Source organism: Bos mutus, chromosome 20, assembly GCF_027580195.1.
Source record: "Bos mutus isolate GX-2022 chromosome 20, NWIPB_WYAK_1.1, whole genome shotgun sequence".
Taxonomy (NCBI): domain Eukaryota; kingdom Metazoa; phylum Chordata; class Mammalia; order Artiodactyla; family Bovidae; genus Bos; species Bos mutus.
Genome location: NC_091636.1, coordinates 9,918,267 through 9,939,400, shown reverse-complemented (window position 1 = coordinate 9,939,400; position 21,134 = coordinate 9,918,267). Strand labels below are relative to the sequence as shown.

General features: G+C 37.0%; 1 protein-coding gene across 2 annotated transcripts in view; it reads right to left on the bottom strand.

The window, feature by feature from the left end:
• PARP8 (poly(ADP-ribose) polymerase family member 8) overlaps positions 1 to 21,134 on the bottom strand; it is a 193,665-nt gene that overhangs the window by 9,451 nt on the left and 163,080 nt on the right. For both annotated transcript variants that reach the window (XM_070357474.1, XM_070357473.1), the window contains exons 17-26: positions 16,390 to 16,515; positions 15,090 to 15,155; positions 12,603 to 12,670; positions 10,884 to 10,932; positions 9,705 to 9,817; positions 9,399 to 9,471; positions 7,691 to 7,760; positions 4,058 to 4,131; positions 2,649 to 2,718; positions 1,706 to 1,790 (exon numbers count right to left, since the gene is read on the bottom strand). In XM_070357474.1, the coding sequence (XP_070213575.1) occupies positions 1,706 to 1,790; positions 2,649 to 2,718; positions 4,058 to 4,131; positions 7,691 to 7,760; positions 9,399 to 9,471; positions 9,705 to 9,817; positions 10,884 to 10,932; positions 12,603 to 12,670; positions 15,090 to 15,155; positions 16,390 to 16,515 (794 nt within the window). The remainder of the gene's footprint in view (positions 1 to 1,705; positions 1,791 to 2,648; positions 2,719 to 4,057; positions 4,132 to 7,690; positions 7,761 to 9,398; positions 9,472 to 9,704; positions 9,818 to 10,883; positions 10,933 to 12,602; positions 12,671 to 15,089; positions 15,156 to 16,389; positions 16,516 to 21,134) is intronic.

Sequence of the window (21,134 nt, the reverse complement as noted above, 5' to 3'; positions counted from 1 at the left end):
GGGCTACAGTCAATGGGATCGCAGAGTTGGACACGAATGAAGCAACTTAGCACACATAACACTAAAAGGAATAGATTAACTAATTAGGGACAGGCTAAGAAAAGGACTCTGGAGTTACTATTCCATCAAAGTTTCCAGCTCACACTCACTGAACAACTTTGTGATTGGAGGTGTCTTATAGAAATTCAATCTTCTAACAATGAATAAGAAGCAATATGAGCAAGAAAGATGAAAGGAAAAAAATATTCAATGACTGCCTTTCATGAGAGACCTGTGCTGTGCTATAACTTCATCTGAATTATAAACTTAAAAAGCAGATGCTTTCCTGGGAGCCTCCAGAGCCATGGAACGCCCTTCTCTACTTTGCCTTTTAGCCCAGGAGGCTGACTGTATGGACTTGATCAATAATTTCCCTTGCCCTCTAGTTTCCCGTAGAGTTTGGCCAATGGAGTGTCCCAGCAGGGCGCTGGCAGAAGGGCAACATCAAGGTTTTGCTTGGTTCCACCCCACAAGAGCCCCCTGGACTGCCTACGTCTCTGAATTGACAGCCATGACTCCTTTCATGGAGCCACGATGAACTAGAAATGTCTCTCCTAACAGGTTTTCATAACTGCTTTCTCTTCTTGCCTTTAGGGACTGGAGGATGTATAACAGCTCTGGTGCTACAAGATCCAGGTTATTGTCCTAGACCTATGATTTCCCAATAACCACACTTTTGTAAGTAATCTAATGTGTATATCTACCTAGATACATATAAGATCTGTATGTATGTATATGTACACTTATATACACATGTATACATACATATGGGGCCTTCCCTGGTGGCTTAATGCTAAAGAACCCCCCTGCCAATGCAGGAGATGTGGGTTTGATCCCTGGGTCAGGAAGATCCCCTGGAGTAGGAAATGGCAACCCACTCCAGTATTCTTGTCTGGAAAATTCCATGGACAGAGGAGCCTGGTGGATGACAGTCCATGGGGTCCCAAAAGAATCAGACGTGACTTAGGGACTAAACAACAACACAGTACATACATACACAGTGGTTAAAGAGACCGTGTTTTTCTTCAAATCTTCTAAGCTATGGCTTTTAAACATCCATGTTTTTCACAGCTTATTAAAATAAAACAAAAACATTAATTTGATGAGAAAATGCTGTGCTGTGCTGTGCTTAGTTGCTCAGTCGTGTCTGGCTCTCTGCAACACCATCTACTTTAAGCCTTCCCGGCTCCTCTGTCTATGGGGATTCTCCAGGCAAGAATACTGGGGTGCCATGCCCACCTCCAGGGGATCTTCTCAACCCAGAGATCTAACCCAGGTCTCCTGCATTGCAGGCGGATTCCTTACTGTCTGAGCCACTAGGGAAGCCATGATGAGAAAGTTAAAGAAAGTGACGTCGCTCAGTCATGTCCAACTCTTTGCTACCCCATGGACTGTAGCCTACCACGCTCCTCGGTCCATGGGATTTTCCAGGCAAGAGTACTGGAATGGGTTGCCCTTTCCTTCTCCAGAGGATCTTCCCGACCCAGGGATTAAACCCGGGTCTTCTGCATTGCAGGCAGACGTTTTACTGTCTGAGCTACCCGGGAAGTCCATGAGAAAATATCTGTTATATTTTGGCAGCTTAAGTGACCAAACAATAATATAGTCACTATTACCTCATTTATGGAGAAGACAGTAACGTAGGATTTTAAGCCTTTACACTTACACAAAAAAGAATCTTGTGCAGACATGATCAGTATTTGGGACGACCCATATCTCTCCATGTTTGTGCAGGTCAGGTGAGGTGATCACTGTAAAGGGAAGAAAAAAATTAAAGAACTATTTTATTCTAAATACTATATCCCTTTTCTTAGAAATCCAAAAGCAAAACTGCATGTACAAATTAACATATGAAAAATGTTTCATCTTATTAAACTATCAAAAAATGTAAATAAAAACAGTGAAATGCCAAGTAGCAATTTTATGTTTGGAACACACTTAGCATAACAATAGGAAGGAAATCACTTTGTATTTATAATGGCAAACAGGTCCTGACTTGGGAACTAGGTAGAAGGTAAGCTAGCATCCTCTACAACTATCAAATGTTGAAAAACCCAGAAGACAGTTAACAGTGGTTACCAAAACTCCCAAAAGAAGAAGAAAAAATGAACTTTTAGCCAAAGTCAGATTTTAAAGCAAGAACAAAGGAAAGTATATGATATTGTAAATCACCTATCAATTTTCTATCCCAAGTTCAGAAAAGAAGAATAATTTCAGTGTAGGAACAAGAAAGACTTCCTGGGTTATCTACTCAGTGCTCAGTTCATCTTTCAGATTTTTCATGGTATTATACATTCAGACACCAACATAAAGAGGAAGGGGTATAGATGAACAATAGAGATGAACAATACTTGATCAGAAAGAGATAATTACTCTTCTGAGATAGCTGCCAAGAATAAAATATAGCACTGTTTGAAACCTTGCCAGTTGTGCTCTTTGTTTTAACCTTTATGATCTCTGTTGTATTTTCCATCTATGCTCTTTGAGATGGTCCTAAGGAAGAAAGCTTTCACTAGTCTATTATGAGCATTTTGTAAACACACTTAAATTCTTAAATACTGGTAAAATTGAGAATAAATGCTATGAGGACTATAAAACTTTCAACTTACCTTCACATAAGGCTATGCATTTTAAGTTACGGCTTTGCAGGAACTGGGATTGCTGTCCTTTCTTCTGTGACTAAATTCCAAAAGAATTTAAAAATTAGAGTAAAAATGGAACAGTCACTCAAGTGAAAAGAATCATCATTAAAAAGTAATCATCACTAAGATAGCACCAGAGTTTTAAAAAATGGCCTTTCTCAACTAGCAGTAATATCCTTGAGTTATCTCTTAATGTCAATCTATATTTGTTACATCACTTAATTTCTGTACATAATCATAATTAAATCACTTTCAAAATAAGTGACCTGAAAATACTTAAAAGTAGCCACAACACAGAATCAGAACTCAAATTTTAGTTTTACTGGAAGTCTAGCATCTCTGTTTAGAGGGAAACAAAGCTGCATTATCTTTTCAAACATTACAATCAATTTTTCTAGATCACCTAACTATTCAAAATCAACCCATTTTTATAACACATTAAGCCACAGAGGTTTCAGAAACATCTCATGTAGAAAATCTGGGGGTTTGTTTTTGTTTTCAGATATTAGCTTAGCTACACGTTTTTTTAAAAAAAATCTAAAGTCACATTATTCATCAGATGGATTTTAATTTGTCCAGAATGCCTGTTTTCTCTGAAATAACAAGGGATTTGTGCTTGCTCTTCTCTATGCCTGGAATGTTCTTTCTTCCAGAGAGCACCATGGCTCATGCACTCATCACTTATTTACTCAACCCAATAAGTTGAGTCAAGGTTCTTTACTCAACTAGAACCTTCTCCGAGTATTCTTTCCCCATCATCCCATTTAACATTCATTCAAGTTCCATCTTCAATCGATAGCATTCAGCATCCTCTTTCCCTGATTTTTATCCAGATTTACCACCATCTGATATTTTACTAAAATAAATATTTAATTAATTTATTAAAGTTTTCCTGGATGTGGACCATTTTAAAAGTATTTTTTGAATTTGTTACAATATTACTTCTGCTTTATGTTTTGGTTTTTTGGTCTGTAGGTATGTGGGATCTTAGTTCCCTGACTAGGGACTGAACCCTCAACCCCTGCACTGGAAGGTAAATTCCTAACCACTGGACCATCAGGAAGTCCCATATTTAATTTATTTATATCACTTAGTAGAATGCAGGTTTCAAGAGGATTTGTCTATTGTAGATTATCACTATAGCTCAATGACTAGGAGATGTCCAGCATTTTAGTAGAAGCTCAATAAATATTTGCTGCATACTGATTGAATAAAGGCATCTGGATGATTATATTTTAGGGTGAGTTTTGTTTCTGTATGAGTAATGCCTAAAATAATTTTGCAGATTTAAAAAGCCTGAGTATTTATCAAAATCTTGCTGGCTAAGAACGCTAGAGTTCACCCATCAGAGACAGTCACCCAAGTTGCTACAATACCTGTGATGCGTTGCTGTTTTTACTGCTTGAAGCCGGCTCATCCTTGGCTGACACCTTCTGCTTCTTGTTCATCCCTAAAAACATTAGCAAAGTAATAATTTAGGGACAAAGCTGTATGATGCAGCTCAAAATACAATCCATCTACACTGCCAAGTTCCACTTTAGGCAAAGGCTTGACAGCATCAAGCCACAAAGGCTCCTGAAGACAAAGGGCTCCTGAAGGATCAGCCACTATGCCCTGAGCAAGGAGGGTGGAAAGTCAGTGGGTTTGGAAGTTCTGGTCAAGTTACAAAGTGGAAAGTACAGTTTGTTTTTCTTTGTGTTGAAAAGAAGGATAGGCTCACCTCTTGCATAAAGTTGATATAATCAGAAAATTTTTAAAACTTGATTTTAAAAGGCTTTTAGGACCAAACTTTCATTCTTATCATCTGGTGATAAGAAAATAGATAAGGGTGGGAAATAGGAATGATTTAAAAAAGATATTAATACTGCCTCTTCATGAGTGGCTGATATATGCTCAATACCTATAGAGTTTACTATTCCTCCTAATAAAGGAAAACCAAGTCCTTTTGTCTAAGATACTCACAAATCTTACCAGACTCTGTTAACTCCATGGCTTTTTTTACTGTGAAATATTTCAGACAAAATAGAAATAAAATTCCTATCTGTTTAGAATAGGTAGATTTGTAGCTATACTTAAAAAAAAAATGCTCATCTACTATCCTGAAGTTGAGACTCCTGTTTATTGCTGTTTCAATAAAAGGCTTAATGAAAATGGGTAAAGTCTATGGGCCAAATTGCAAATGGTGTGACATTAGCATTTTCCAAAGTAGACATTCCCCCAAAGATACACAAGTAGGTGGAGTCAAGTTGAGAAACAGGCCTAAGGTTTTAGAGACAGTTCTGAAGGAAGTGAAAGTGTAGTAGTCGCTCAGTCATGTTTGATTCTTTGCAACCCCATGGACTGTAGCCCTCCAGGCTCCTCTGTCCATGGGAATCTCCAGGCAAGAATACTGGAGTGGGTAGCCATTCCCTTCTCCAGGGGATCTTCCCAACCTAGGGATCGAACCCAGGTCTCCTGCAATGCAGGCAGATTCTTTACCGTCTGAGTCACCAGGGAAGCCCTATTTGAGGGAAAGGCAGAGGCTATTATATGCACCTCCTATAGCTACAGCCTTCAAAATCAAGTATGGAGGTACTTGAACTTATGGTAGAGGTTCTTACTTTTTATTTTCAGATCAAGGACACTTAAAGAATTGGATGAAATCTATGGATCCTCTTTCCAGATAGATGCACATTCACACAGACAAATTTCACATTCATTTGTATCCCCCCTTTCCATGAACCCATCTAAAGAGTCTGTACACCAGGATATGAAGCAGAAAATCACAGCACTTGTGTTTTTCTTATCTATGCTGAGGTTGCATTTAGTTATTAAACCTGGTTTTATATTACTTTTTTATTGTGTTTGGTTTAGGAAGATTTAGAGTCTGACTTAAGCTGATTTGAATCATCTTCTCCACTGAACTATGTTATTTTCTTTCCTATATTATCTTATTCTTCTGGTATTTATTTTCCTAGTGTTATTTGGGCATATTGTATTTTCAAAGATCACTGCAACAATATTTCTCAACAATATGCTTTTCAACTATGTGACTTCGCTGCTCTTTCATCAGGAAATGGAGTCTAATTCCCCAGCCCTTGAATCTGGAGGGCCTTGTGACTGCTCTGACCAGTATCTGTATATGGAGAGTGGCACCATATGACTTTTGACGCTGAGTCATAACAGGCATACATGTCCTCTTAAGACATGTACTCTGGAAAAGGTCAGGATAGAACTCTGAGAAATCAGATGCTGTGGCTGAAAGAGTATGAACTTGGACAAAACAATCAGAGAGGTGAGCCTCGTTAATGCTCCCCTAGTTATTAGACCTCTCTAAGTCACCTTTCCTATAACATGACGATCTTGAAACTTACCATACAGGCACCACATGAGCAACATCTCCTGAAGTTGTTTAATGGAATCATGTAACCACACACACACACACACACAAGCACATAAGCAAAACCAACTACATATATGCAGGCATACAGAAGGCCAAACATAAAGCATTTAAAAGTCTAAAGGGAAATGCACTCAACACTGAGACTGTAGGAAAGGAGGAAAATTTTTCATCTGTTATTTTATACCATTCTGTGTAGTTTCAATTTCTTTTTTTTTGGAGGCTAATTACTTTACAATATTGTATTGGTTTTTGCCATACATCAACACGAATTCACCACGTGTGTACATGTGTTCCCCATCCTGAACCCCCCATCCAGCTCCCTCCCCATACCATCCCTCTGGGTCGTCCCAGTGTACCAGCCCCGAGCACCCTGTGTCATGCATCGACCCTGGTCTGGAAATTCGTTTCACATATGATATTATACATGTTTAATGCTATTCTCCCAAATCATCCCACCCTCGCCCTCTCCCACAGAGTCCAAAAGACTGTTCTGTACATCTGTGTCTCTTTTGCTGTCTCACATACAGGGTTATTGTTACCATCTTTTCAAACAAAGAACATAACTACTTTATATTTAAACAATACATTTTTGTTCTTAAAAAAAATCTGATCAAAGTGAAATATTCCAAAGAAATATTGCAAAGAAAAAAACACCCCAAATTTTCACTACCTAAAGATTATAGATGCTAACAATTTGGTAATCATTCTTGCCATATTTTGAATTCATGAGGCTCCTCCTTAGCACATGCTTTCAATTTATTCCAAAATTAAAACAATCTCACCAAAATATTAACAACAAATTGTCAACAAGTAGTATGGTTTTGAGGGTGTCTTTCTAAACCTAAGTTTTCCATATCATTTAAAACTTTTTTATGGGATATATAATAATACAACCCAATTCAATGGACATGAATTTGAACAAACTCCAGGAGAGAGTGAAAGACAGGGAAGCCTGGCGTGCTGCAGTCCATGGGGTCGCAAAGAACTGGACATGACTGAGTGACTGAACAGCAACATAATGATCCAAAGGTAAGAAGTTGGCATGCTACAGAATTACATTCAATGATAGTGGATTAATCTGTATATAAACTTTGCAGTTCTCTCCATAATACTTTGTACATACTATATTATCAATGTTTCATGTAGATGGAATAAAAATAGAAATGATTGAAAATTAAAAGTAACATTAAAATTTGTCAATTTTTGAAATTAACAAAACATATATTCCATGTTATACACTAGGGGAAATATTATAAATCTTGGCATGTGAGCTTTGTTTTTATTTCTGACACTTATCAAATGACACTTACCAAATTTAATACAAATACATCAAATAAGCTTTGTTCACTTGATAAAAAGGTTGTATAGCTCAGTTGGTAGAGTCTGCCTGCAATGCAAGAGATCTGGGTTTGATTCCTGGGTTAAAGAGAAGGAAATGGAGAAGGAAATGGCAAGCCACTCTAGTATTCTTGCCTGGAGAATCCCATGGACAAGGAACCTGGCAGGCTACAGTCCCTGGGGTTGCAAGAGTCAGAGACAACTTAGTGACGAAACCACCACCACCACCTGGAATATACAACAGTAAAACCCTAATAAATTTGAGATTAGAAATGGAATACAAGCTTACCTGAGTAACCAAATGATATGCTTGACATTGGACTAAGATAGATTCCACTTCCATACATTGCACCGTGGAGCTAAAATGGAAAGAGGCAGGAGAGGAAGTTGTCAGTTCATGGTTTTAAATGTTAATATTTCACAAGAGAGGACCATCGTCTCATGCTGGAACACTTAGCTCTTATAAAATGTTAAAGCCTTTATTCTAAGGTCTATTTGGAATTTAAGAAGAGTACTAATATCTTTGTCCTTAAAGTTAAGAATGCATTGATATATGGAAAATGACAGCCAAGGAAAAAACATCCTTAGAAAAGATTTTCCATCCTATCGATGACAGAGAGTCACTTAGTATAATGTACTGGAATAGTATGTTAATGGCCCTAAAACACTGAAAACAGGCTGAAACATATATGACAGAAGGTTGATTAGGACTCATCTATTTGTGTATCAATAAAATATCCTATTCAGATTTTCATTATACAACACTGTCACCCCATTCTCCTCCTTCAAATTTTTCAAGTTACAGAGTGCTTTATTAACTGAAACTCTGACTAGTGTACTACTCAGAACAATTAAAATTCTCTAATATTACTTCCATGTTTAAGGCCCTCATACCCTTTTACTGTGCACCAAATATTAATTCAATCAATTTGTATTTATGGACATTTATATTTAATTGTAGGGCTTCCCTGGTGGCTCAGAGGTTAAAGTGTCTGCCAGCAATACGGGAGACCCGGTTGGATCCTGGGTTGGGAAGATCCCCTGGAGAAGGAACGGCAACCCACTCCAGGATTCTTGCCTGGAGAATCCCATGGACTCAGAAGCCTGGTGGGCTACAGTCCATGGGGTCACAAATGAGCAACTTCACTCACTTACTCACTCACTCATATTTAATTGTATCATCCCAACTGTCATCAGAGTTTGTAATTTTATACTGGTAACTGGGTTGAGGATCTCATTTCCTGACCTCCTTACATCATCAGATAAAAATGAGTGGGGTGGAATGCTGGAGATGAAGGGCATAAAGATGAGGACCACACCCACTATATCCTGCTCATGTGCTGCCCTGGGGCTTGAAAGGCAGATAGCCTATGGCTTTTTGGTGTCCAATCTCCACTTCTCCACTTTGTTTATTCTTAGCCCCACCTTTTCTTCTGTTGAAGTATTCACAGTGAGATAGGGCTCAAGAAATGTGTATTGGATTAGTAGAGAGAATTCTTGTAAGGTTTTACCTTTTTGGGGATCATCTTTTTCTTGTCATTGTTGTTTAGTCGCTAAGTTGTGTCTGACTCTTTGCGACCCAATGGCCTGCAGTGTGCTAGGCTTCCGTGTGCTTCACTACCTCCCAAAGTTTGCTCACGCTCATGTCCATTGAGTTGGTGATGCTATCCAACCATCTCATCCGCTGTTTCCCCCTTTTCCTCCTGCCCTCAATCTTTCCCAGTATCAGGTTTTGTTTTCTCTAATTAAGTTTAAAGTGATTTTACTATTTCTCATAGGGAAACTCAATTTTCTTTTTCTTTTCATCCCTATGTTGTATATAGATCAATTCTGCTTGACTTTGTGAAAATTATGAATGTCCATTAGAAAGTCAATGTGATTTGTTTAAAGCACATGTGCTTCATCCTTTTGCAAGTAAAAACATAACACCAGGACTGCTTACTGAACTCCCATACTAAAGAACTATGAGATCGCATCAAGCCATTCAGAAAATGTACCTGCAGTCGTGTATTAGAAGCAACAACCAGACCATTCCTCAGGATGGAATGCCAGTTTTCAATGTGTGAGCCACTAAAACACAGGGAAAGAGAAGGAAAAGCAAAATCAGAAGTCAACGACGTTTTAATGGGGTCGCAATATAACAAGCCATGGTGCCTTCTCATAGCCCTGAGTTTCCTAGTCAAGCATCATGTAGTGACTGTCCTATGCTACCAACCAACTACTAAAAGAGGTGCTTTCCTCCCCCCGCATTTATGGAAGACTGGGTAGGGAACTCACACCCCTCAACAGTAAGCCATACTCACTGAAATGCAAAGGTGCTTCCGAAGAGTTTTTTAGCAGCTCTAAAATTGGATTCTTTGGCTGGTGGACTGCTGAGAAGAAGGAACTGATGGGGTGTGTGCATGAACTTCAGTTGCTGCCATTGAAAATAAGGGCACAGTAAAACATATCAAATTTAACATATTATATATTTTCAAACTATAATAATTTATATTAACAGGATCATTCATTTAACAAAACCCCTGCATAAGTGATAAATCACATGGAATTGCTGATATGAAGGATAATTCTTTAGGCTAATGGAAAAGGAATAGGAGACAGACGATCCAAAGTCATTTATATTTAGCTTTGGAATATGCTATGTAATCACATTCAAGCAGATCTGCCTTCCTAATTACATTTCTTTTTGAGACTTTTATTATTGAATTCCCTAAGTATCCACAAACTATTTGACTGGGGAAATATCTGAGTTTGCTAAGCAGAAAAGTTAGTTCAAGATTTTAGAATTGCAAAAATTATCATCATTATGCTTTATTTGCATATATTTGTAAAATCAGAAATTGCCAACACTCAAATTATAGTTTTCCCCTTTGTTCTTAAAAAAAAAAGTAAAACAGACTCTCTTGAATTAGCTTCTTGATACACTGCTTGACACAAATTTCTAACTGCTGCTGTTCCACCTAAGATTATATGTACTTATATAGGAATCTAACATACAGGAATCTCACAGTTGAGAGATTCAGAGATGACAGACCTGAGATTTTAGATACTGCTCCTGGGTAACGACCAGAACTAAAAAATCAGACTGCATGAGCTTTTTTTTTCTTTTTTAATTTTGTAAGCACATTAGGCCCATAAGTAAGATATCTGGAGTCAGTATCTCCTCTGATATAGAAAAGTGAAGCTGTGCCAACATTAAACTGACAATGATAAAAAGTACGCAATCTCTAGATAATGTTCTTTCTATCACATGTGGAATAACTAAATGATTTCATATTGACTCGGTTACTTAAAAGCTCAGGGCAGCAGCCTGAAATTGAATTTGGTTTCTTGGAAAAACCTGGAACTGGAGCACATATGTCATTTCAAAGAATTAGGCTTAGCCTGAGTTTCCTTCAATTTCCTGGAGGGGCTGCCTAAAAAAATCACAACCAATAAGTAGCCCTCCCATTTCTGTATGTATATGTGAAGAAATAACTTACCCTGTTAACTGGCAGTTTCACAATATGTGACCTATTACTTGAAATAACCCTGAAATTAATTGAAATAATCCATCAGTCACAAATATACACCACATATATTTAAAGTTTTTTTCCTCAGTTGGTAAGTGATTAAAACTTATTTTTGCTGTGACATGAATTGAGTAATCATTTTATCTAATTACATCATTCTGCTTCACTTCCTCAAACAATTTAAAGAGCTGATGTAATAAAAAAAAGATAATATTTTAATCTGAGAAAACAAAGAAGTAGCTCTTTAAAACTTAAGATATATAACTTTTAATAACCACAATCTAAGATTAGAACTTGAATCACAATCTGCTTTCTCTGCTCTTTTCTACAATATCTAACTAAGCATGAGTTTTCATGGAGATTTTTTTCCTTTCTATAAATATTTGAGCATCTTTGCACTGACACATACAGTGGTTTACATACAAAATGTTATTAACTATATGTAAGACAATGAAGTTGGAAAAAATCAAAACTTTAGGTATTTGAAAGAACTAATTGCTTTATACTTGTCAGCACAGAAAATCATAACTAAACAAATTGTAAAACATGTTGGTAAATTTCCCTCTGCTTGAAAGACAAGTGACTAACAAGTTCAAGGAAATGATCACAAATAATTAAAAGTGAAAAATCAAGCTGACTTTAGGGTTAAAAAGAAAGACTGGATGTTTGAGATGTTTGTCTTCATTCTGAAAATGACTTTGAGAATTTGAAAGATTAAAAAAGAAACAACTATGCATTGTTTTACTCATCAGATTTTTAATAACAGATTGTGAAAGGTACAAAGATGAAAGACTTGTAAAACCTACTTTTTGTCATGATTTTACTAGAATAAATTTAATATGTTTTGTAAGGTTCTGTGTAAGTGAAAGTTAATTATGATCATGAGTAGCCAGAGTCTTTCTCCTTTCCTGATCTTTACATATTTTTTAAAAAACTTCCTGGTGTTAGCATAGAATAAGTACTCATTCTGATCAATCTCGTATAGTCTTCACATTTGTTTTATTGCATGATAATCATGATGAATCCCACAGCCTTTACTTGTCAGTGACTTCAGAGAGACGTACCTAAAACCCTCAAAGATACGGTGAGTAGATACTACTGTTTTCCTTTTGCAGATGAGAAATCAGAGGGCAAATTGCTTGAAGTAAGTGTTGTAGAGCAAGATGAGTGCTCAACCCACTTCTTAACTATTCTTAGTCTAACTCTTCTTCTAGTATCCATGCTGAGCTAATGCTGTGGCCCTCAACAGACTTTCTCTGAAAGAGAACGTCCTCTGTAGTCATCAAAAGAAGAGTTTATCAAATTTATACTCTCTTTGTTATGGGAGCAAATTATACAAAACATACATTTAAGAAAGATTTTCAGTAAGTGTTTGAAACAGTTTGATCACTTAGTTAACTAGAAAATTAAATGAGCCAAAATGGCTTCACCATGTAATATAGTCAATTTTTTTAAATCTATAGAGTCAACCACACAGTATATTCGTGTATTGCATATGACAGCATTTTCTTCCCCTTGTGATGTACAAGTTTTAATTAAAGTGGAAGTCATTAAGGACTCGTGGACTGTAAAATCACCAGTCCTCATAGGATTGAGGAACTGTACCATTGCAGGGCTCCACCCCCCTGCATTCAAGCAGGCAACAGAAAATGCTGCTGTTTTCATTAAGAGGAAAACTAAATTTTATACCATTGCAGTAAGGGATGAGCAAGGGGGTCTTGTTTATCCATCTGCTTCTTGATTTCCAGATATGGTGCCTGGAAAAAAAAGTCATTATGCTCCTTGATTTTTCTAAATCACCGTTAACAGGTATGTCTAATCCAGTTAAATGTGAAGACTTGTGGTTGTGACATGATAACAACGACCATTACCCTAGTTGCTTCTCCCCAAGATGACATGAACTCTGACTTTCCACACTGCACAAAGGACTTGCCAGAACATTTGGATAAGAGTCTTAAATCAAATTTTAACCTGGCTTCCATGCACTGGGCCAACTCCCTGGACTCCTGCTGAATCTTTGCTCAAGAAAACCCAATGCTGCCAAAACACAAAAGGTACCAACCCACACTGCTAATCATTCAGTAATTCTCTACTTACCTCCTGTGAAATTTTCCAGTTCCCCAAAGTCCCTTATTTTCACTTCTCTGTAGCCCCTTTTTGTTCCCTCTTTGTTTTCACCTTAGAAACCTTGGTCACCTTGTTTTCCTCAGAGGTGACCTCAGCTCACACTGCTAATCTCTCTCCTCTACTGCAGTACTTGATGAAATCTGTCTTGCCACCTTTAGAAGTGTATGGTCTCTCTTTGACATTTTTAACTTTTAACTGACATTAAAGCAAAACTTGTAATAGCTATAATCGTGCTCATATCTGAAGGTACTGACACTGGGTAGATCATTCCATGAAAAATCTGGACAAGATTTACATAAGAAGACAACTCCTTCTTTTAAAAGTATTGATGGAATTCACCCAGACAATTAACCTTTTCATAGAATGAAAGGCAGTCTGTTTGTGGCAATTTAGGTCTCATCTATAGGGCAGTACATTCTAGAAAATAGGACAGTATAATGTTATGTTTATTTGGAGAGGTTTAAAGCATCTGATGCAATAAACCCTAACAGCGTCCTTATGACATGTATGCTGAAGGAGGATGCAGCATTACTCTTTACCATCTCAGCAGAGAAGATACTGAGGCATCAAGCAATCAAGCAACTTGCCCAAGGTCACAAGCCACGTCACTGATGAGGAAATTATACCAGGTGGGCCGCCAACCTCCCAAGCTGACACTCAGTCATCTCCATTGCCTCCTATTAAAATAGCTTACACATGACCCAGAATAAAGGAGGCAATTCTTGGCACAGAGCTGATCCCAGAGACAGAGTTTGCAGCTATTCTTAAAACCAAGAATGATTTGGATCTATGGTACAGTACAAATACTCTATACCAAAGTCTTTGGTGACTAAAAGTGTATAATCATGGGTAAGGTACAGCAGTAGGTTCTTTCTTCCCCCTCAGTGGAAATGCTTTGATTGTTTTCTTTACCTTATACAAATAATACATATTTGTTTGAAAAGGAATTCAGATAATGTAGAAAGGGCATAGAAAAATAGCTAGAAAGAATGATGGCTTTTAAGCAAATAATATAACTTGTGAATTAAAATATCTCTTATTTACCATTGTCTGACACCTACTATTTGTTGAATGAATGAATATTTGACTTCATAAATAAGTATCACAAGAATTAAGAATCAAATTTGGGAATACAAAAATGTACTTTGTCAGCACATCTGCAAATGGAGTAGATGTTACGGTGGGGGGAGGGGGGCGTGGCACAGAAGCTCTGTGGACCCCAAGACTGGAGAAATCACTATTCCCTCCCCAGAGAAAGGCAATGACTGAGAGTAACACTTATTATAAACCTGCAAGGGCCTCTAGGGCAATGCAAGCCTTGAAAGCACCATATGCAAACTGAACCCACTGTGCGTGTTGCTGTCAATTATAGGTTATTAATTTCTACTTATAATGATGAGCCCTAAACCTTTCTCCAAGTCTTTGGCAGCAGAAAGGCCTCAATAATTCAATAAGATGTGCTTTTCCAAGTGTTGGACTATAGCCCAGTGACATATTAGACTTTCATAATAAACCCAGATCCTTGCTCATCAAACTCTTCCACCAAAGCCTCCCTAATGGTCAAAAATATAAGCTCTCAAGGAGTCTGGTGTCTTTCAGAGTTGTTTTGAGATTTTGTATAAATATTCTAAAATATTTATGTGCAATTTATATTTGACGGAATATTTGTTTTTATTTTAACATTAAAATGATGCTTTGAAATTACTACCATTAATTAACACTGACAGTCTAGGAAGATAGTACCAGATTTAACTTTTGCCTGAAGATATTCCAACAAATTCTCATCTGAGTTTGAGAGCAGAGAGTTAGGATTATATTTATGCAATTACCCTCCAAAGTCACAGTGGTAGCATGCCAAAACACTGATGTGATTTCATTAAAACATCCTAGTACAAAACAATTTTAAATTTTTTATGATTTTAATTATACTCTCACACACAAAAAAAGTCTTCATTTTACTGCATGGTCAGTACTCTCAGATATTTTAAAAATATCATTTCACTCAAGCAAAACTGAACTGTATATAAGACCACAAGATGATATACTTACTTGTGTCATTTCTCTAATAGAAGTTATGCTATCCAATGCTTTCATTACTCGATCATAGTTCTTCTTCTGTTTGAAGGGGGAAAAACAGTATTCACTACAAGCCTTTGCAAGTCTGCACATCACTAGACAAACATATTATTTCTGTACCTGAATTTTCCATCAGGGTCAATTTGAAAGCAATGAGTGTGTGGTGTACATAAAAGGGAAGACTTTAATAAGATGGCTCAAGGATATAGCATGTATAATTGAGTCAGAGGGAAGGAAAAAGAAAACAATGCCAGTTTTAGTATAAGTATCAGTACATAAAACCATGTTCAGCTTACAGGGGAAAAACTCTAAGTACAAAAAAGCTATTAGGCTCCTGATTTTTGTTTTCACTACTAAAAAGTTAAGCCATGATGACTAAAGTAAGCACAGAATCCTTCTGAAACACGAAAATCCACTTTAAATCTTATAATTTCATCTTGCTTTTATTTTCTTTTGATTAGAAGGTTGTTACCAAAAGAGTATTACTAGTAAATGTGTAAATGACACCATATGCTCAATAGATAATTCATTTGTAAGAATATTGTAAATATGAAAGAAGGAAAGTTTTTCCTAGGAAACTTTATACAGTCATTGTTTCCATAAAATGATTTCAAGATGAGTAATAATAGAAACTGAAGCAATTTTGTCTCTCACGCAACTTGAAAATTGTGTTATTTCAGAAGAATTCTGCCTAACCTCCATGAATATTTACGAAATTGGTGTCTCAAGAAATGACAGCTGATCAACAATAGTAATTAAACTTTTAGTAACCTTCAGATAACTGGGGAGGCAGAGGGGGAAGGCAAGAGAGGGTGAAATAAAAATATGGAAGAAAAGGGAAAATTTGTCCCCTTACCCATGATTCTTAAAATGAGACTACATATGTTATAATCTCAAAAAAAATATGTGATGAAATTAAAAGTCATATTGACCATTATAAACCAATTGATTATAGCTATCTACCTACCTTCTGTGCAGTTGGAATGAGTAAAGATCAGCATGTGAGTCTGATCTTAAATGGGTCTAGTTTCGTGACAGTAAAGTTAGGAAAGTGATTTTAAAGGAGAAAAGGAGAGAAGTAACAGGGTACATGAAAAACAAGGTGGAAGTAAATCAAATTTGTAGAAAAGAATCATATTTGCTAAACAGATATAGAGTTCACGACAGGTTGTAGATTTGATGAGATGGTAATTTAGCTAAGAAAGAAGAAAGCTAGTGAGACTGAAGTCTCCGTTATTGTTACAGGAAACGGGTGCTGTGCAGGATTACTTACCCTGGGGTTGAAGGCCAGCATCTGAGGATCGTTAGGATCTACCACAGAAGGATATGGCTCGAAAATGACAACTTTTCTAGGAGATTCCAATGCAGACCTACACATGGATACTAGTAGATCTACCACCTTGAAATACATACATAAGATAGTTACTACCCTTCAGGTTTTATCAAGAGTTTTGCCATTGTTTCTCCCTCTCATGGTAATTAATTGGAAAGACTCAAGATAGCTATTAATCTCTGAAGTCTTTAATTTGTGGCCTTAGACTAAGTTTGACCAAGCTTGACTATTAAAGTAATTAATACGCGTTGCTTCCAACTATCACATTTTACTATCTCTGTCTCTAGTATGTCTTTGTCATGACTACATACAACGTGCTACAGTGCTGCAGGCTCCACGGCAAGTCAGTGCACGAGACAGGCCCGTGCTCGTGTGGAATTCACATTTCAAGGAGGAAGTGTGTTGAATAAAACAGTTAAACAGATATATGCTTACAGACAGTTCCTGGCAGTGTTAGACGCTATAAAAAATAAAGCAGGCTTTCGAGACCAAGGCAGTAGAGGGGACTGTTTCAGAGTGGCTAGGAAATGTGGTGATGTTTCTACAGAGACATGAACGAAGTGGGAGAGGAAGACGTATGACTGTCTAGGAAGAAACCATTCTGGGTGAAGGAAACTACAGAGAACGAGTCTGACCTACTCAAGAAAAATAAATATCCTGACATCATCTCACTTCTTCCTATTCTACTCTGACAAAGGCCATTAAAGACCGTTGGCTTGTTAAATAAGATGATTTTATTCCTATGTTCTTCTATGATTCTTCTGCACAATTTTCTAAGAGGCAGTACTATGTAGCAGTTAAGAGCATGGCTCCCTTCCCTGGTTCCCCAAACAATATGCTCTAGCAACCCAATCAAGAAAACCAATACTAAATAGAGAGAGCTCATCAGAACACATGTATCTACAGTGTGATGACAAGAGACCTCATAAGGAAGCAGCTGACTTAATCTATATAAGGAAAGATAGCACCAGAAAGTTTTGAAACAGGCATTTAAACAATGCACAGTAAGAGCAGGACAATTTTTGATTCTTAAAATGTGGTTCATGAGGAGGCATTGTGACCTAATGACAGTAGGGCTCACTCTGATGTGTGTATACTCACAGAACACATCCACCCAATTACAGCATCCATCCACAATTTCCAGTGACTGAAAACAATCAGCAACACTCAAGCACAGAGTATAGGATCTATAAATAACAGCCCCCAAAGTACACAGACATAGATACCCCTAGGACTTATTCAGAAAATAGCACAACTAAAACAGCTAATATGTCTCTACCACATTATTCCATTTATCTGTGTATGAACACACAAACTGGATTCTAAGCAACAGGTATAATCATAAAGATATAATACACAAGTCCAAGTTTGATGCATGAAACAGGACACTCAAAGCCGGTGCACTGGGACAACGCTGAGGGATGGGATGGGGAGGGAGTTGAGAGGAGGGTTTAGGATGGGGGACACATGTACACCCATGGCTGAGTCATGTCAATGTATGGCAAAAACCACTACAATGCTGTAAAGTAATTAGCCTCCAATTAAAATTAATAAATTAATCCATTTTAAAAAACAATAAAGATATAATAAAACCCTCCTTTTTGTTTTCCTCTCCCATACCCACACCCCTTCTACCCCAGAAAGACACACCTTAACCCAGATACAAACTGTATTCAGCATGATCTGGCCTGTTAGTAAAGTAAAACCCAAGCAAGAATTCCTAAGAAAGACTCATCAGTAAGATAAAAGAGCCTTTTTGAAATTTTTGGAGTCAAGAATTGGTACAATTTTATAAATGTCTTAAAAAATTATATGGCATAGCATGCATTTGAAGCTTTGTAAAAATACATGCCCTTTATGTATGTGGTCAAATAATCTTTGACAAGGGTGCCAAGCAAGACCACTCAATGGGGAGAAGAAAGTCTTTTCTACAAATGATAATGAAAAAGCTGCATATACACATGCAGGAGAATGAAGCTGGGCCTTTATTTTACACCACATGCAAAAATTAACTAAAGTAGAATAAAAATCTAAACATAAAACCTTAAACTAAAATTTCTATAAGAAAACTCTATGACAGGGGAAAAGCTTCATGACATTGGATCTGACAATAATTTTGTAGATATAAAACCAAAGACATGGGCAACAAAAACAAAAATTGACAGTACAACTATACCAAACTTAACTTTTATCATCAAAGGATAAAATCGAGAGAGTGAAAAAAGCAAGATGGGATGGGAGAAAATATTTGCAAATAATTTATCTGATAAGTGGTTAATATCCAAAGTACATAAAGGACTCCTATAACTCACCAACAAAGGATTATATGCCTTGATTTTAAAATGGGCAAAAGAACTAAACAGACATTTCTTTTAAGAAGATATACACATGGCCAAAAAGTGTATGAAACATACTCAACATCATTAGTCATCAGTCAGTCAGTCAGTTCAGTCGCTCAGTTGTGTCCGACTCTTTGCGACCCCATGAATCGCAGCACACCAGGCCTCCCTGTCCATCACCAACTCCCGGAGCTCACTCAGACTCACGTCCATTGAGTCATCAGAGGAATGTAAATCAAAACCACAATGAGATACCACCTCACAACCATCAGGATGACTATTATCAAAAACCAGAAAATACAAAGTGTTGGTGAGCATATGGAGAAATCGGTCCCTTTGTGCAGGGTTGATGGGATTGTAAAATGGTGCAACCACTACAGAAAACAGTCTGGAGGTTCCTCTAAAAAGTTAAAAATAGAAAATCCATAAGGGTCCTGCTGGAAGTGACTATCCCACTTCTGGGTACATATTCAAAAGAATTAAAATGAAAACATCTTTAAGATATGTTTGTACACCCCTGTACAGCAGCATTATACACAATAGACAAGAGATGAAAGCAACCAAAATATCCATTGATGGATGAATGGATAAACAAAATGCTACAGACACATATAATGGAATATTATTAGCCTAAAGAAGGAAAAGTCAGTCACCTCTTACAAAATGGATGAACCTTGAGGATACTATGCTAAGCGAATAAGCCAGTCACAGAAAGTCAGATACTACTGACTATAATCATGAAGCATCTAAAGTAATCAGATTCACAGAAACAGAAAAAAGAGTGGTTACCAGGGATGTGGGTAGGGGAAAAATGGGAGTGTCTGAACAGGTATAGAGTTTCAGTTCTGCAAGATGAAAATGTTACAGAAATCTGTTTCATAACAATGTGAATATTCAGTAGTGTTAAATATAACACTACTAAACTGTGCATTTAAAACTGATTAATGTGGTAAATTTATGTTATGTCTTTTTTACAACAATAAAAAAGGCAAAAAATGGATACAATAATAACCTGATAAATGTTCCCCTTTCAATCAAATATTTTAATTAAATACCTTGAGCCAAAAGCTTCAAATCAAAACTACCCAAATCACTGCATTGTTTTGCCAATAATTTCAAAGTAAATTATAATGAAAATAAGAGATATAGGGGTAGAGAATTTAAATAATAGAATATTTTTGTTAATATACATCCTAAACTAACTTCAAAGTAACAGTGCAACTACTCTGGCAAAATCCTGTGCTGTCCACCAAAGTTTCATACATTGCTTCCAAGGTATAATAGGGCTGCTGCTTGGAAGCAACTGCTCTGCAAGCAATATTTCTACCCTTTTTGTCTACATCAGACCATATGACTGATCTTAACCCATGGACAGTAAGCAGAAAGGGGCTGAGCTGATGGACAGACAGTGCTCCTTTCCTCTCTTCCCCTCTACTATACACCACATGTTGAAAACAGCAGACCCACATGGTGGACAGAATCCATTTCCTTCAACGATCAGAGCTACCCAACAAACATTCTAACCAGACAGTTGTGTGAGTTAGAACTAAAAGTATACCATATTAATAGTCTATCTATTACAGTAGTCAGATTTGGAACGTTGGCACAAAGAAAGGTTTATACTATAGTTTTTGAATTTGTATTCTATTTGCAGATGATAACTTTTCCATGGAATAAAATGATGTGTTTTTTTGGAGAAGAGGTGAATTTAAAATTGTAGACCACTGGCTTTCAAGCATTTCAATAGTAATTCTTTTTTTGTTTTTAAAGAAAAATGTATGTAAGAGCCCCAGTACATAAAAGAAATAAAATAAAATGGAGCTGCCTTCTAGTTAAAGCAGTATTTGGAGGCCTGGAATCCCAGCTGTTGACACACTCTCTTCCCAGACCAGTCTCCTGCAGATCCCTCTAAAGAATGTTCATGTAACCTCCAGAGCTCCTCAGAGCCCCATGAAAAATTCAAGAGTCAGCTGATGAAACAAGACCACAGAGATACAGTGCTATTTAGAAAAAGAATTCATTTACACGTAATCTTTAAGATTACAGCCAGAATACTGGGGTATATCTTTGCTGCTGCTAAGTCGCTTCAGTCGTGTCTGACTCTGTGCAACCCCATAGACAGCAGCCCATCAGGCTCCCCTGTCCCTGGGATTCTCCAGGCAATAACACTGGAGTGGGTTGCCATTTCCTTCTCCAGGGGTATATCTTTAAAGAGGTTAAAAGAATATTCTGCATTGGCATTCAAGTAGAATCACTAAATTCTCTCTCTTTTTTTTTTTTTGGATATTGATTTTTAGAGCTAAATCATTAAATTGATCTAAGTGAAAACTTGTGTTTTGTTACTAT